Source organism: Hippoglossus stenolepis, chromosome 2 (genome assembly GCF_022539355.2).
Source record: "Hippoglossus stenolepis isolate QCI-W04-F060 chromosome 2, HSTE1.2, whole genome shotgun sequence".
In the NCBI taxonomy this organism is placed as follows: Eukaryota; Metazoa; Chordata; class Actinopteri; order Pleuronectiformes; family Pleuronectidae; genus Hippoglossus; species Hippoglossus stenolepis.
Genome location: NC_061484.1, coordinates 8,557,016 through 8,574,545, shown reverse-complemented (window position 1 = coordinate 8,574,545; position 17,530 = coordinate 8,557,016). Strand labels below are relative to the sequence as shown.

General features: G+C 41.3%; 3 protein-coding genes across 4 annotated transcripts; 2 read left to right on the top strand and 1 right to left on the bottom strand.

The window, feature by feature from the left end:
• Positions 1–1,038: 1,038 nt before the first annotated feature.
• fgf8b (fibroblast growth factor 8b) lies at positions 1,039–6,021 on the top strand. Its single transcript, XM_035179882.1, has 5 exons — positions 1,039–1,728; positions 1,829–1,865; positions 2,458–2,638; positions 4,884–4,990; positions 5,149–6,021. The coding sequence occupies exons 1-5, from the start codon at positions 1,670–1,672 to the stop codon at positions 5,443–5,445; spliced, it is 681 nt and encodes a 226-aa protein (XP_035035773.1). The 5' UTR covers positions 1,039–1,669; the 3' UTR covers positions 5,446–6,021.
• Positions 6,022–6,834: 813 nt separating this feature from the next.
• On the bottom strand, positions 6,835–10,258 carry dpcd (deleted in primary ciliary dyskinesia homolog (mouse)). The gene is made up of 6 exons (XM_035179870.2): positions 10,108–10,258; positions 9,454–9,534; positions 9,228–9,349; positions 8,966–9,099; positions 8,694–8,796; positions 6,835–8,173 (listed from the first exon to the last, which is right to left on the bottom strand). The coding sequence occupies exons 1-6, from the start codon at positions 10,214–10,216 to the stop codon at positions 8,069–8,071; spliced, it is 654 nt and encodes a 217-aa protein (XP_035035761.1). The 5' UTR covers positions 10,217–10,258; the 3' UTR covers positions 6,835–8,068.
• A 111-nt stretch (positions 10,259–10,369) lies between these two features.
• Positions 10,370–17,437, top strand: poll (polymerase (DNA directed), lambda). 2 transcript variants are annotated; one of them, XM_035179690.2, is made up of 9 exons: positions 10,370–10,469; positions 11,615–11,758; positions 11,924–12,221; positions 12,402–12,513; positions 12,994–13,332; positions 13,520–13,693; positions 15,039–15,167; positions 15,817–15,985; positions 16,080–17,437. In XM_035179690.2, the coding sequence occupies exons 2-9, from the start codon at positions 11,644–11,646 to the stop codon at positions 16,439–16,441; spliced, it is 1,698 nt and encodes a 565-aa protein (XP_035035581.1). In that variant the 5' UTR covers positions 10,370–10,469; positions 11,615–11,643; the 3' UTR covers positions 16,442–17,437. The 2 variants fall into 2 exon arrangements, with proteins under 2 accessions (XP_035035581.1, XP_035035588.1); XM_035179697.2 differs by having other exon boundaries at positions 10,457–10,538.
• Positions 17,438–17,530: the final 93 nt, after the last annotated feature.

Sequence of the window (17,530 nt, the reverse complement as noted above, 5' to 3'; positions counted from 1 at the left end):
TGTTACACATCATATTATTATTTGAGAAACTTATATTATTAGCTGTGAGCATGCGTAGATGATTTACTGTTCAGGTTATGAAAAGTAAAAAATGAAATGCTACTTCACAATCTTTACTCACAGCCACCGTCTCCACATGGATTAAAGCAAGCATCAACTGATCAAGTCTGGAGTTTTCAGACTTGATTCACACAACCACCCACCTTCCTCCCTAACAGACAAATGAGTGTGTAACAAGTCATGTTCCCCTGAAGGAAACCCCGCCGCTGTGTTGTCGCAAAGAATAATTACAATATAATCGCATGATGTAGTGTTCGAAGCCATGCTGTGAAAGTAGCGCACCAGGCCCAGGACACACTCTTCAAAAGATTCAGACCAAGAAAAGTCATGGAAGAGTGATTGTGAGCGGGAGAGCATTTGTATCCAAGGCAAAGGGCTTTAGATGTTATGTGAAAACCATTTTGTGTCATGTGTTCACATGGAATACATATTACTTACATTTGTAGGATGAAAAAGTACATCAAGGTCCGTCCCGGGAGACCACCAAACAATCTCTAACCTGCATTTAGGGAGTAAGTTAATGTAACTGTAGATTTGCTTAAGTACATGCCAGGGAGTTTTTCCATGTGGATGTCTGTGGTTATAGAAAAAACAAGTGCACCGACATTTTACGTGTATGAAGATACTGTAATAGGACCTAATGGCATGTGATGAATAGGATTAAGGTGTTTGATTGTGATTAAATGCTTAGTAAAAGCTTAGTAAAATTTTGGAAGACATTAGATGTTTTTCTGGTAAGTAAGGAATGAACCTGATTATTAACTTACAAATATAAACTCTTATTTCCTTCTATATGTTGTTAAATGATACACAGTTGAAGGATGAATGTTGTGTTTATGGGGTTGCAAGCAAATAGGTGAAGGCAAAATGTTTTAACAAGTATTCAGTTTCAAATTGGCTCCAGCCTGGACGCTCCGCCTGCTCTCGCCGAGGATATTGACTTTCCCGCAAGTTAAAGTATTTAAATGTGGAGGGAGACAGATGCTGTATGTGGACTGGTGGCGACCACAAGAAACACACGTGTGGGCGGAAGGTTGATGTTGGGAGTTTTACTATCTGCGCATCTTATAGAGAGACATCAGCTGTGCCACCACTGCTTTAACTGCACAGAAAACAAATCATTCCGCGCTGTCACTCATGGAGTCCATTCAACCTTTTTATTTTTTTATTTTTAATCACTTATTTTTAGGGCATCCCCGGTGCGCATTTTACCGCTGGTGCGTAAAGACCCGTGCGTAAAACTCCAAAAACGCACCGCTCTGCCGCGTCAGAGAAAGCCAAAGGGGGCTTATTCCTCTAATCAAGACTTTCGTTTTCAGTGAGTGATTGACACGAAGGGATTTAGCGGAGCTGCGTTGGTGACAGCGACACTTTCTCCGGACTCTCGGTGAGGATTGGCACCGCAGCGCCTTTTAAATCTCCAGGACCAGCAGAGTGGAGAGTGGATCCTTTTTTTTCGCCCGCATGGGACCCTGTCAGTTTTGGATCTCTTAATTGTCCCCGCTATCGCCTTCTATGTGTAACAAGAGGGACATAAATCTGGGCTGAGATCCCCATCAGGAGGAACTGTATTTCCGAGAGCTCCTAGCAGCGAATCAGTGGAGTATTCATGAAGCAATATTTGAACTATTACAAGATGAGGCTGAGAACATCGAGGTTAGGTTATCTGTAAGTAAAGAGGTGTCACTGTCATATAGTTGGTTATATGTAAGTCAATGAATTCCGGCTACAGGTTGTTAATTTTTCCCCATTTTTCTCTCCCCTGCAGGTTACTTCAGTTCACGGCGCTTTGCTTTTACGCACAGGTAACTCACATTCTCACCTCAATAAAAAACACTGCACTAATGTTGCGTAAAGTTCTGCAGTTAACAAAGTAAAAGTTCACAGATATCCAGGCGCCGTCCACCGTCTCTACATCTGCGACAGGCTGCAATAACAATGAAAACATTTTATTATGAGCGCTATGGCAATTGGCAACAATTCAAACATCTTGAAAAGAGGTAAGCTCCAGCCTGAAAAAAAAAAGTAATTGTTTCTCCACATGTGGGTGGAGAAACGCTGAAATGAAGGGAAAAAAAGAGAAATCAAGAAAGGGCGAAAGATCATCGGTGTTGAAAATATAAATAAATAAATGAACCGGCTGGATGAATTAACAATTGAACAAAATCAAAGGCAAATCCCGAGAATCTCCGCAATGTCCTACAAACGATGGTGGGGGAAAAAGACGAAGCGGGCTGAATTGTTTAAATATGATGAATGACTTAATGAACTGTGGGACAGCGGGGCCCTGGCTCTTTGACTGGCAAGCTCGAGTCTCCTCACGGTTAATATTCATATTTCCGCAGTGCAAATTCCATGCGACTACTCCTGACATGTGTTTCCCATATCGTCCGACAGAGCTCCGTGCAGTCACCCCCTAATTTCAAGCACCATGTCACCGAGCAGAGCCGCCTGTCGGACCGCATGAGCCGCCGGCTGACCCGCACCTACCAGCTGTACAGCCGCACCAGCGGGAAACACGTCCAGGTCCTGGCCAACAAGAGGGTCAACGCCAACGGGGACGACGGAGCGGTGCACGGTAAGATGGAGGAAGAGGGGATCCACCGCGCTCAGAGACACAGCCACATGTCCACGGAACTGTGAGCAGCGGGAAGTGAAAGACGTCAAATATCGCGAGAAACATGTTCTTCTTTTTAAACAGTGGCCAAGGTTAATCGTCCCAGAAGGTGGTGTTTTTATTTACACAATTTAGATAGGATTATCAAGTTTAGTATGCATGTGTCAATTAAAACACCACAAGAACCTGCAGGAGACAGGAAACATGTCAAATAAATATTATTAAGCTAGCTTACGCCAGTGTAACCCTGCAGTTTGTGTATTTAACTACATATTTAAAAATATGCTAGAAATCTAAATAGATGTAGCATGTTGCGGAATCGTACAATTCAAGTTAATCACTTTGAGAAGCTGCGGGAGGCCGGAAGTGAAACACGCAAAAATATTGCGAGACTATATATACTTTTAACAAGTAGCCTAGCTTAACTGCAGTTTATATATTTTTACGACATATTCATTACCAAAATAGAGTGAGCATGTAGCTGAATAAAGGTCCAAATATGTGAATTAAAACACTTTGAGATTCGGCGGGAATTGAAATTTAACATTATAAAGCTAGGCTTCTTTTTAGCAAGTAGCCTAGCGTGACATCCCCTGCAGGTGGCATATGTAATTACATTATTCAAATATAAATATCAAATACAATTACAAAAGGTGGCTGAATTAAGGACCACTTAGGCCAATCCAAAATGTCTCTTAAAACATTTCGAAAATTCAGATAGAATGAGTATGTTGTTGAATAAAGGACCACGTATGTGAATCCTTAATTTCAATTAAAACACAATGAGAAACAGTGGGAGACAGGAAGTGACATATGCAAAATATCGTGAGAATATGTCGTGTAATTAACTTTTTTAACTTTTTGAGCAAGGCTACTATTTTATGCAGGTGGAGTATTCAATTACGTAATTTAAATATAGTATCAAATAAATGTGCATGTAGCTGAATAAATGTCCACATATGTGAATTCATTCAGGAAAAAACTTTTTTTTTTATAATCTTTGAAACAACAAAGCAACTTTACCTCTTGAAGCCCCAGTGTGCCATGTCCAGGTCCATGAAAACGCGATGACAGCTAAAGGCCGTCATGTCTTACATTTCAATGCTTTTATACCTCAGGAAAACAGTAAAAAAATACTTAAGATGTTCACCTTACAAACACAGGAATAGTTTAAACTCAATGGTGCACGGTGCGGCGTTGAAAAGCAGTATAAATTATGTCGTCTTTCTGGCAGCCCGTAGGAAAATAGTCGGAGCCAGGAGAAACAGAGGTGGAAACTGTAAACAGAGTTAGTGGCATCTGTGTTGCCATCTTTTATGGACTTATGAAGGTAATTTATTCTCTTTCGTGTGTTGGTGGTCCAGAAAGTCATTGACACCTGTTAGGATGGACTTTTCTTAACTTCTCACAGGAAAATTGTCTTAAACTGAGAGGGAGCAGAATTCCTGTCACCAAAGGATTTTTGGTGCGTCTAGCCATCTTTCCACCGCAGCCACCATCCATCCATCCACTCCTCTGTGCCGGCTGCCCGCCTGCTTTTTTGGAGGCGGTTTTTATGAGGAATTTTCATTGCTTTACAACTCAATGTATGACTCAATTTATAAGGAGCTGCGGTGAAGTCAGCATCTTCACTTTATACCTTTTCCTCTCCTGTGTGCTCTTTTGTCTTTTAAATTTCCCTGCCTACGCACACTCACACATACGCACACACACATACACGCAGAGTCGATCATGCACACACTGGCTGCACATCCTAAGTGGGTGTCACTCTTGTAACTGGCCCAAATCTGACCGCTGCTCTGTGCTTGTGGCTGTGTCCCCGACCGCAGTATTCTCACTCTCCTTTATCCCCAGTCTGAAATGCATCGCAGCACAGCATTTACCGACATCCAACAACAATCACGCCGTGAGAAAATCACTATCATTTGGTGCTATTTTGGACGGCTTGCATGCTTTGTTGAAAGGTGGCTGCCGGTTCATGAAGTTTTAAAGTTTTTGTCTTGATTCTGGTTCCCTGGTCACGATCTTGTCCAGACAATTTCATGCCATTTAATGATGACTTGATGTAAATCCAGTTCACTGCAGCTTCCACTGCACATGAATAATACATTCAAGTCTCACACACACTGCAACATGATAATCTGAACGCCTGCACCGTGTCACAACTGTGTCATCTCATTATTTCTGATCTCTTTTGTCTGTGCAGCTAAACTGGAGGTGGAGACGGACTCTTTTGGAAGTCGTGTTCGTATTAGAGGGGTGAAGACAGGATACTATATATGCATGAACAAGCGGGGGAAGCTGATTGGCAAGGTAATCTTGAATTCATATTTTTGAGACAACATTTATCTGTTGCTTGGAAATGTTAATCCAAATTTGCAGTTTATGGACACATTGTTGAGACGACGAATACAAAATGAATTATATTCAGAAATTGTTGTCTCACTATCTCCCCTCTTTTTCTTTTGCAGCGGAAAGGCCGAGGCAAAGACTGCATCTTCACCGAGATTGTTCTGGAAAACAACTACACAGCCCTCCAGAACGCCAAGTACGAGGGCTGGTTTATGGCTTTCACACGCAAGGGCCGCCCAAGGAAGGCCTCCAAGACCAAGCAGCATCAGAGGGAGGCCCACTTCATGAAGCGTCTACCCAGGGGGCATTTGCTGAGTGAGAGGAGGCCGTTTGATGTCCTTCCTCTCCCTGTCCCCGTGCACCCTTTGAGCAGGCGGACTAAACATTCCCATCACCAGCGCTCAGGGGACCGCTGAGGACTGAAACCACTGAGGGAGAACTGTGGATGAACCAGCGCGAGAACCACTACAAGAAAAAAACAAGTGCTCCCAGCAAAATCAACTTTTACCATCAAGGGCCCATACACTTTTTGCCTCATTTTGTGGACTTATTATGTAATACTTTGTACTGGATTGTGTGTAAACAATCTAATATCTAATCTGCTAGTTATTTCCAATTCAGTCAGACTTTAGGAAAGTTTTTTTTCTCTTATTAAATCAGGGGGCATTTAAAGGACTGAAGAGCTCAACTACATTGACATGAATGAAAACCTTTGGTTAGAAGTTCACCAGCTCAGCAACAAAGAATGTTTGAAAAGAGAAATGAGTACAATGCAGCTAGACACGGCAGCTATCTGTGGATTTTCTTGTGGTCACAGCATCTGAGTCTCAGTTGACATGCTATCTTGCCTTTAGGAGGAGTTTGGAGAATTTTAACCTGTTTTTTTTTTTCTACACATATAAATATATTTTTACTGTAAAAATGTAAATTGCGTCAAATGATGGAAATATTTATTGTAGAGTGTATATTAAAACCACTAAAGAATCAGTTCACATGCTGCGTGGCTTCTCTCTTGTGTAGTTGTTTTTGGACGAAGCGTACAATGCTGGTTGGCCTAAAAAAAGAACAAAAAAAACTGTTGCTTTTTTTTCTCCTCCTCCTCCTTCTTCTTCTTCCTCTTCTTCTTCCCCAAGCTGGAGACCCAGATAACTGAGGGGCAATATCTGTGACAGGCTACTGAATTCAGTGTGCTCAGCAAGTGAGACTTGGGCCTGAATGGCCCGAGCTATGCATTAAAAGCGATGAGGTCAGCCCACCATTTTGGCCCAAACAAAGGTTACCACCATGTAGTTGCATTTCTCACGATCGCACACCGTAACTCTCTGATCAAATGGGCCCTTTGTGTAACCTCATATAAAAGGGCATGTTATACAATAGTGGGTTCGAATAATAACACGAGAAGGGGTCAGTTATCAAAAAGAAGCCAGTCACACAGGGAGGGGTGGGTGGTGGGGGTTGCGCAGAGGGGCTGCAGAAAAAGCACCAGGGCCTGTGTGGCAAAATGTGGCATCGGCTGAAAGAGGGGGAATGGCTGGGAAGAGGCATTCGCGAATGAAAGGGAGGCAGAAAGGAAACCCTCTTCCCAGAGGCAGTTGAGCATGACCATCAGAGGCCAAACGACAGGGGAGGAAGAAGACCCTGAACAGAGGAATTTGGCTGCTCTCACAATGCATGAGCTGGACAACCAATTTGTTAGTTGGTGTTTGCTGCCACAGGAATTTGTTTTGACAGCAGCTCGAGTGCTAAAGACGGCAAAGCATTACAGAAAATTAGCAAAATTAAGACCTCAGAATCATTGCTCGGTATTCGATGTAATCACATTTTATATTTATTTAGTATCAACAGCAACAAGTATTGTAAAAACAAGCAGAAAAACACTTCCTTGACTGACTTTCTTCACGTCAATTCCTTCAAGTCTCTCTCAAGAATTTGCAAAACAACAGGACAGGCTGCGAATGAAATGCTTTCTTGTGTTCCTGTTCTTTCCATCTGGAATAAGACAAAGCACAATGGTGAGAGAGACCTGTGGTTTTGTCTCTGCTTCTTGCACTTGCTCTCTGGGTTTGGACAAGTGGTAAAAAAAAATGCAAGGAATCACAAGGTTGAAACGATCTATATTTAAATACCATTGTCTCTTTTTTTATCCACTGTCTAAGTATTTCCGACAGTAGTTTTTAAAATGAACTTATCAAACATCGCAGTGAAGCAAGGATCTATACAATCATTTCTTTCTGTACATGCCAGGTATTCACTCAGAATTTCCTTTGACAAACATGAGAGCTGCCGACTTTATATTCGTCAACATTAGGCCCTTTTGTAAAACAACTCTGGAACAGTTGCACTCATTTCTAACCTGTGTCGGTGGAGTTTTAGCTGCAGACCACTGCGTCAGAGTGACCCTCTGCTCTAATGGGAAATGGTAACACTAGTTTCAGTAATGGCTTTCAGGGTGGCCCACTACATGCAAGGAACATAAGGATATTCAGTTAACACAAATGGGTTGTGCTCGTAACAGTGACCCCGGAACGAACAGGGATGAGGCATTGTGTGTTTTGAGTGTTTTACAAGGACATCAACGAAGAGGAGGGTTGTGGGTTATGTGACCCTGCCATCGAAATGTCTCCCCGGTAGCTTTGGTGACAAGGAGTACAAAATACATGTTGTACTCTTTGGTGACAAGGAGTACAAAATACATGTTGTGGCAATATTTTAAAATTCCAAATATACAAATGTTTTCTGCAGTTATTTTTCTGTGACAGAAATTATTTGGAGAAAAAAAACCTCATGGTCAAATGGCAAAGTCAATAAATCTGACTGTGAGGCTGAGAAACACATTGACCACGATTAAATGGGCCACAGTTGAGAAACATAATGAGAGAAACTAACCTATGAATAAGGCACTGAGAGAAGGGATTCTGAGTGAAGGGATTCTCACTATAGTAAGTCAAAGTAAGGCTCACATGTGACTGGAAAAATGACGCTGCGTGTTTCTGCTTTAAATGCAATGCAGAACGTTTCTCTCGCTCCCACCGTCACAATTCACTGAGTTTTGCAGTCGACGTTCCCATCTCCAGTTCCCTTCAGTTTCTTCAGCTCCTTCAGTAGCTCCTGCTCAAGGGTTAAGATCTCTTTGGGCTTCTTGTACTGGATAAGAGAGAAGAAAGAGTAATTACTTCAACATTCTCCCCATCTGCCTCCTGCATATCCTCCACTGCAGCCATATCGAAAGAACATACAAAATACAAAGCTAATAAAACAACAAAAAGGAGCAATTACTGTGGGCATAAAAAATTTAAAACCTCTCGGGTGCACAGATTTTAAAATCCACATCTTGTCCTCATGATGCATATAAAAATACTTAAATAAACAAAGTGATGCTTTTATGAACATGACCGTGGTTTATATCAAATTGAAGTAACTCATGCAAGTTAGGATTATAGTTTCCAGTAGATTTTATTTGGATTTGTAAATTTAAAAAAAATCCAGATTCTTTTTAAATAACTCACAATGCTCAGATGATAATGTTCAGGACCCTACATTCATCAATTTAAGTCTAAAAACAGATCTAAGAATCAAACTGTAATGTTTGCACCTTTACAATTAAAGCAAATAGTTTTACAACTGGTTTAAGTTCATTTATTTTTCATTGGAGCGTCGCACTTACGCTGACAATCAAAGTGTTGTTGGCGTGAGTGAAGCTGAGGGCAGAGCAGTCGAATGGCAGCTCACTGCGCTCCATGTCAGGAACACTGAACTTCTTATAATACCTGGGAAGACATGCAGTCAAATGTCATAGGTTTGTCCGGAGACTGTGAAGACTAAAGTGTTGTGCACACTGCCATCTATAGGGAGACAGTGAGGATTACATGCAGCAAGTGTTATGCATAGGAATGACCCGATGGCCAGGAAAACCCAGTGTTCTTATGTGTAAATTACTTTTTGTTTGAGGTCTTTATGATGATGCATTTCTCCGATGGCTCCACAACAACACTGAAGACATCTTTAGGATAGGGAAGGTTACGGATTCGCCACTGAAAGCTGCTCTTTGTGTCTGTACGCATGAACAAAGGCTGCGGAGACAGAAAGATTGATAGTGAAAGAGTTCTCTCTCATACAAGCCAAGGTGAAGGTGAGAATCTGGGGTGGTTCAGCGATAATTCTAGGATGAAAATGAGAGAAAATAGGGAGAAAAACCCACATTGGAGTTGTTCTCCTTGATCACATCGTCCGAAGATGCAACAGGGCTCGCAGGTGGCTCCCCAACCTCCACCTCCCATTGGCCCTGAGCTCCAAGTGTGCTTTTATTACGCCACTTTCGTACTGAAATGAACCAAAGGTTGTGTAAGACAGACACACACAGGCACTCCATGCACTGTTAGATATTTAAACATGAATTGCCCCATGCAGCTGTGTAAAAATCTTACCAATGAGCTCATCTGTTTTCAAGTCATACTCTTCAGCCATTTCGTTTCCATCTGTGAAGAGGAAGTGGATCTTCCTTTTTCCTGGAGGTGGAATTCAGAAACATATTAACATACAAACAACAACAACAAAAACTTGAACGTGTTTCTAGTGGAGCTCAAACAAGCTAAGCAATCGCAGTACTAACCCAGATCCTGTCAATCTTAGGACAGTCATTGACATACTAAACACCTTTTTTAAATTTGTTATTCCTGTATACATATGATATTTAAATGTGGGTCAAATGAAATAAGATGTAAATGCTGGATTATAATAATGTAATGTAATAATGGCAGAAACAGACATGGACGAACAAAAGCTAGTGTTTCAAAGATAAGCTTCAAGTGAGCAGAGATGTTGATCAGGACATTTCCCGAGTCGACACACAGTGTGTCACATCGCACCTCTTATTCATGTCACAACCCTTTTCAGACATCGTTCTGCAGATGAGAAATCGCCACCTGCTTGTTGCCAAATGGCACCAACGCTGTTAGCTTACATTGGCTAACATTAGCTAACAGTCTAGAGGATGACGGGCTCCTTAAGCAGAGGTTTCCTTTTGGGGAAGTTTAGTTTAAAGGTCAGGAAGACGAGTCCTTGTTATCGGTTGTTCTCACCGTCGTGTATCAGAGCTGTTTTCCTCGATGACTGTAAACTCTGAGTCCAGCTCTGCACAGCCATGTCTCCACTGGCGTCTCTGTCGCACAGGACCACTTCCGTAACCATAGCAACCCACGTCAACACGTAACCCGACAAGTAAGAGCATATATATATAAAAACATCTGTATACATGGGAAATTACCTGCATTTTTCTGAAGATTACCATCTATATATTGTAATTTGTAGACTTTCAGATGATTTATTTATAATAGCTAGACTTTATGAGCCGAACGAAACCAAGCAGTGACCCGGAAGTGAACCATTTGAATTGATGTCCGTCTGTCGTCGTGTTCATTTGCATGGTTCCATCTGAGCAGGGGTAAGAGTCCAAATGTCACAGTGTAATGAGTTTAAGGCTTCAGATATGGAAATGTATTCGGACCTGCTGGTATGAGTATAACATATTATATATGTTGGCTGTAGAGACTAACTGAAAGAGTCTAACGCATGTGTTGTTTACTGTTTCTGTTCGCATACGCTAAAGTTGGCTAGCTAGGAGCAGACAGAGCACAGTTTGATTTCTGAGAGATCAGCTTTAGTGTGTGGAGCAGGATCAGCTGTCCTGCCACACAGAGCTGGTCCCTACAGCTCCCACGTGTTTCTTTTACTGGGAAAAAGCTGTAACTGTATGTTCTGTGGGCTGCTCCATTCAGAGGGGCAGACAGAAACCAGCTTGCTGACATCTTTGAAGTCTTTGTATTTTATTTGAGCATTCCCATGTTGTACTCTGTTGTACCATTGCCCTACAATCGGATGAATGAATGTTTACATTTACTATATAGTCATCCTTATAATTTGATCTATGTCACTAGTTACTATTACTACTAAATAATGCTGTACTTTTAAAATAAGTGATCTTCTTATCAATAATATGTTCTGTATATGAGTGGCAGTAGTAATAAGTCCAATTATAATATTTGATGATAAAACACTCTGTTGGTATGATTCGCATGTTTACTCTTGACATTTAATACATTTGATTGATATTACTTTCATTTTACTTTCCTGTTGTCGATGAGTTTTGCAGTGATAAATCTCACATGGCACAGATTGTACGCCTAAAGCAACTTTGATTTGCTTCTCTTGTAATTTGGCACATGTAATGTTCAATATCGGATCATATGGATTGCTAGAGGTGCTGGGCTACAACTGCATGATCACATAGGGGATATTCACTCTGAAATTGATACACTTTTTTGTTTAAAAGGTTCATTAAGATTTTAGAATGTTTTTACAGCATAGTATTGTTACTATCAAACTGTAATGCAGAATTCCAAATATGAAAAGGAAAAAAATAGAAGACAATAATTGTTGTTCAACCAGTCTTCCTGTGTGAACTTGCTACACATTAGTGTGTGAAGCATATTTGGTGCTAGATACAGTACACAGCTGATGTTTCAGGTATGTGGGTTGGTTTTACTTTTCTAACTCATAATTACGTCATAATTCTGCTTTGTGCCACAGGCCCCTGGTGCCCCCCTGTGATACACAAGATGGAGACTCGTCATGGCATCATGAAGGCTTTCCCCAGAGTTAAAAGGGCCAAAGTACTACAGGGAAAGGACGCACCACCACTGAAGAAGAAACCAGATGCATGTGATGCCTCAGGTTGTTATTGTGTTTGCATTTGTGTTTTATAAATAATGGAACAAATGGAATGTTTATAGATTCATATCTATTTAGGGACATAGACATCTAGTGTTAACACCAAAGTAGAAGCCAGGCAATGCAACACATGTGCTCACAGTAACCTGCTCCTCTCCTCTGCCACAGGAGACACTTTTAATGGAGTCACAGTGTACATCCTCCCTGCTGGAATAGGAAGTGCCAGATGTCAGATTTTTCAAAGACAAATTCAGCAGAATGGAGGACAGACAGAGAGTTCACTGTGTCCCACTGTCACTCATGTTGTTGTAGATGGCAACATGGACAGTGACAGGGCTCTGCGCCTACTGAAAGTGGATTGTATGCCCTCTGGAGTCCAACTTGTGAAATGCACTTGGTTGAGCCTGTGCATCAGTGAGAAACAACTCCTGGATGTAGATAACTACAGTCTTCTTTTACCCAAGAGGTAAATGAGCCATTTGTTCTTTTGTTCTAGAATTCTTATGTTTATATATCTGTGTCCTTTGATTTTTCCAGTTTATGAGGTAGACTTAAACTTGTCAATAGACTAGACAGAGACAGTGGATGTACAGTTGAAATCTATTGTGACTTAAATCTTGTATCTTTTTATTCTTTATCTGTTTAGGGATCCTGAAACAGAACATGAAAATATTAAAGAAGAGTTGCCGATTGTCAAACCTGCAGCATTTGTTGAACCAATGTCTCATCAAACCAAGCAAGAGGAGACTATAGACATGGTAGGTTGCAAGGTCATAAGATGCTTTTCTGATATTGGTAAAATCTTTCTTCATAGCAGAGCCGCACTAGATTATTTCACCCTCTCCTGAATCCTCTCTCTCACAAACTCTCCTGCGGCAACACAGAGTAACACACACTAAGATTGTCATTGGATGCATCTGTAAACTCTGACTGGGTTAAAACAACATCCTTTAGTTTCCACGAACTGAAATGACGGGATTATTTGCATATATAACAGGGAAGTGAGATCCCATCACGAGGAGACACATTCAGCACGGCTTGTAATGCCAGGTGTGAACAGAAGAACTCAGAGGTGACCACTTGTGATTGGATCTCTCAGGATGGATGTTAATACCAGGTCCTAATAGGTTCTTATAGAGTTAACCAGCAGTAATCATTTGGTGCAAAAGTAAGCACAAAACAACAAGCCTCTGCGTGTTGGATCGTTAACTCAGTTTTATTTAAATTCCTGCTATTAGACTGGACCAGAAACTAAAGATGAATTGCGAGCAGAAGAAGATGTCGTCTCTCATAGTGACCTGAAAGCCCTCATCACTGGCCAGCACCCCAAAGAGGAGATGCCTGGCCCCAGCCTCGACCCCGGTCCGGACCCTGCGGCTCAGAAGGCGGCCTCAGGAAAGTGGGTCTGTGCCCAGTCCTCTCAATCCAAAAGCAATAACTTCAACAAGCACATCACAGACAAACTAGAAGTGCTGGCCAAGGCCTACACGCACCAGGGGGACAAGTGGAGGGCGCTGGGCTACTCCAAGGCTGTCAACGCACTGAAGAGTTACCACAAGCCTATTACATCATATCAGGTACTGCAGTGCAGATGCTTTTATTATTATGTCGTTGGTGCTGTCAGTAATTTGTGTGGTTGTTAAATATACCGGAGCAAGTACTTTTTGGTGCATCACAGTTAAGTACACTTTTTATTGCAAGGTGTTGGAATAATTTTTGTATATACAATTTTTATATAAATTTGTTTCCCCCCACTTCGTTCAGGAGGCTTGTCAGATTCCCGGAATCGGAAAACGAATGGCTGACAAAATCGATGAGATTATGGAGAGTGGACATCTCCGGAAGATTGATCACATTGGGGAGGCTGTGCCAGTACTGGAACTTTTCACTAACATTTGGGGTGCGGGAGCTAAAACCGCACAACTGTGGTACCAACAGGTAAGACACACGAGCTTGTATGCACATATATATATTATAGGCATGTTTATGTAATGTGAGTGCTTACACATATAAAGGTAAGTCAATTTACAAAAAAGTCTGTATTTTTACAGACATCACTGTGTCAGATAACTGAAATGCTGTGTAGATTAAAACTCTGGATCAAACCCTGTCTGATAAATCGGCTGAATCCATATACATTGCATACCAAAAAGTGTTCAGATCCCTTCACTTTTCACATTTTGATAAAAATGTTTCCCTCATCAGCTTACTTTAAATAATGACACATTGAAAAACTAAATTTTAGAAATTGTATATTTGACAGCACTTACAGCCTCTAGTACTCTTGGGTATTACACAACAAGCTTTGTACACCCATTCCACTCCTGCTTCGTCTTGGTTGTGTGTTAATGGTCATTGCCCTGTTGTAAGATGAACCTTTGACCCACTGTGAAGTCCAGAACATTCTGGACCAGGATTTCATTAAGGATATCTCTGTACTTTGCTCTGTTCAGATTTGTCCTCCTGTCACTGCTGCTGAACCCCCCCCTCTCCACAGCCTGTTACTACCACCTGGCTGGTTTACTCCAGAATTGAGATCTAATAGTTCAGTCTTGGTTTCATCCGACCAGAAGGGTCCTTTAGGTTCTTTCCCGTGTCTGAGGAGAAGATTGAGCCACTCTGTCGTAAAGCTGTAGTGATGTTTCTCCCATCTCCACACAGGATCTCTGGAGCTCAGCCAGAATAACCATCAGGTTCTTTGTCACCGCTCTTACTGAGCTCGAGGAAGACTCCTGATTGTTCCAATTATCTCCCCTTTAATAAATCTAGAGGCCACCGTGGTTCTTGGGAACCACTCTAGATGAAGAAGCGTCTCAAAGATGATTAAAAAGAAATAGTTTAAACCATAAACTGTCCCTGCTCAGTACTTACCTCATCACAGCTCTTTAAAATCCAAATGTAAGAAATTGTTTGTTCCTATTAGGTGTTAAAAGTATTTCTGCTTATATGGTAGTTATCAGGTTTTCTGAAGTCTCAAATATTAATATAAATACCAGCTTCAAAATTCATTTGAGTAAAGCTTAGCTTCATCGGCGGAAGCTTTTGTTATCTTGAAATACGTCTTACAAAAAGATGACTATACAATAAGCTGGAAAGTGTGATTTTTTTTTTTAGTAGATATGGTTTTGTTAAATACACCTTAAATTCCGAAGGTTTAATATTGAAGCTGGGCTACACATTTTCATTGTGATTTAATGAATGAAACTTTGGCAAAAAGAAGACAGGAAGCAAATGTCTAATATATAATGTGGATCAAATGTATTGTTTGATTTGTTGTTATCAGGGATTTCGCACTTTGGAGGACATCCGCACAAAAGCCCACCTGACCAACACTCAGAAAATAGGACTCAAGCACTACGATGACTTTCTGGACCGTATGCCCCGAGAAGAAGCGGCAGCCGTAGAGAAATTGGTAATGCATCTTCATTTCTCGCGAAACATACAACGTTTTGTGATGATGACTGAAATGTGTTTGATTTGATTTTCATCATTTCAGTGTTGTGTTTAGCCGTGTACATAGAGATGTGATATCTCTGAAAAAGATTCCACCTTCAATCCACAGAAATTTGGAGGACTTAAAGTAGGAAAAACTTTGAAGCGGTTTTCCTTGACTGCTTGATGATGAGAAAACCAGACCATGTTCTCACAAAGTGAAGTGAGCTTCCCAAAGGGGAAAAGTAACTCTTAAACTTGCTGCATCTTAAGGTAGCCAGATACCTGCTCGCTCTACAGCACTGAGCACAATGCTAGTTGTTTTTAGATAGTATTACTGGATTTTCTTTTTCCTTCAGAGCTGCCAGATTGAAAGCGCACGCGAGGCAGATGACTAAAGCATGTGTCCTCCCTCAGCCTTGTCAAAATTATATGTGATGCTACCTCCCAGTATTTGGCTGGGAACAGGTAAAAACATTGCTGTTCGCCAGCGGGAGGGACTCTATAAAAAATAGAGAACATACAAATTAAACACTGGTTGTATGTTATTAATCCGAAGATTTCGAAAGGCTCCTTCAGTCTAGGTTACGTGCTGGGCTCTATTTTGTGTCTCTTTTTGGTATGTGCAGGTGAGGGATGCCACCCATGCTATAGACCCAGGACTAGTGGCGATGGCCTGTGGCTCCTACCGTCGAGGAAAAGCCACATGTGGAGATGTAGACATACTCATAACTCACCCCGATGGCAAGTCACACAAGGGCATTTTCAGCAAAGTGTTACAGAGCCTCCATGACAGTGGTAAGCTCCATTCTTTTTTGGTGGAAGGGATTTTCTCCTGTCTTATTCGTAGGTTGGATTTCCTTCAGAGAAACTAAAACGTCCTTTCTCTCAGGGTTTTTGACAGACGACCTGGTGAGCCACGAGGAGAATGGAGAGCAGAAGAAATACATGGGTGTGTGCCGTTTGCCAGGACCCGGCCACCGCCATCGCAGGCTGGACGTCATCGTTGTGCCCTACGGCGAGTTCGCCTGTGCCCTCATGTATTTCACCGGGTCGGCACACTTCAACCGCTCAATGAGAGCCATGGCAAAGACGAAAAACATGAGCTTATGTGAGCACTCGCTGAACAAAGCTGTGGTGCGTCAGGGAACTTTAAAGTTGTATGGCGGCACTCCGCTTCCTACACCGACAGAGAAGGATGTATTCAGTCTTTTAGGCATACCGTACAGGGAGCCCAATGAAAGGGACTGGTGATCATTTGTCAATCACAATGCAAAGTTGGATTTTAGAGAAAAATAATCATGAATCAATGAGAAAGCTCAATCATGCTCAAACAACCAATTTTAAGGATTTTTTGCTGCTCCACAGATCAAATTAGAGCCCTGTTTGCCTTGAATGGCAATTTTACTCACTATTATTCTCCTTTATTATAAAAAGGTTCAAGCTCAAAAACATATTTACTGACTTAACTGCATCTCTCAGGTTGTTTCAGTTGTATATGCCAAGGTTTCTGAGATGTCCAGTCCTGACACTACTGTGAGTCCAATATATAAGTGAAGGGGAAATTTGTTGAGGATTCCATAGCCTTTAAAAGTAATTTAGAGTATTTTTTAAAAATTGTAGTATGTATATATTTATCTATATATGTGTAAGTTAGTAAGTAAATTAAGTAAGTATTTCTTTTTTTTTGGGGGGGGGGGGTGGCGTATAGATTAACTAGCAGGTCGAAATCAAACCCGGCTGCTGCGGAGGCGTGCCCCCCCCCTCCCCTATGAAAAAATATTGGATGAATGGATAAATATTGATGAAATTCCATCAATATCAGTGAAATCAATATCACTTGGAAATTCCCGAAAATCAAAAAAAAAAAAACTGTCGCTCATACTTTCAAACAAAGTAAACCAAATTAATAAATAAATCCTGGATCCTCCACTTTGTCCTTATCTACCGCAAAATGGGATGTTTTTTTTCTTGGTCCATGTCTCATTCTTCCAAGTTTTGTGGAAATCTGTCTGGTAATTATTTTTTTCTCATCATAATCCTGTTGAAAAACAAAGCACCAAACAAACAGGAGCGAAAGCAACCTCCTTGGCTGAGATCATTATCAGCAGGTACAAGTAGAGCAAAGTGGAATAATATGTGGTTTTACAAGTTGAGTGAACTGTTTGACAACATTTTAACATAGGCAGTGATTGGTGGTGTATTTTTATTCTGAGTGGTGATAATAAAACATATTGAAAGGGAACAGTAGATCTCCCTATGCCTTCCTTTTCTTTTCTTACATCTGCTCATTGAGGCCTCGTCTTTACAAACTCCAGTCTGAATTCAAGAGACAGTTCAGTT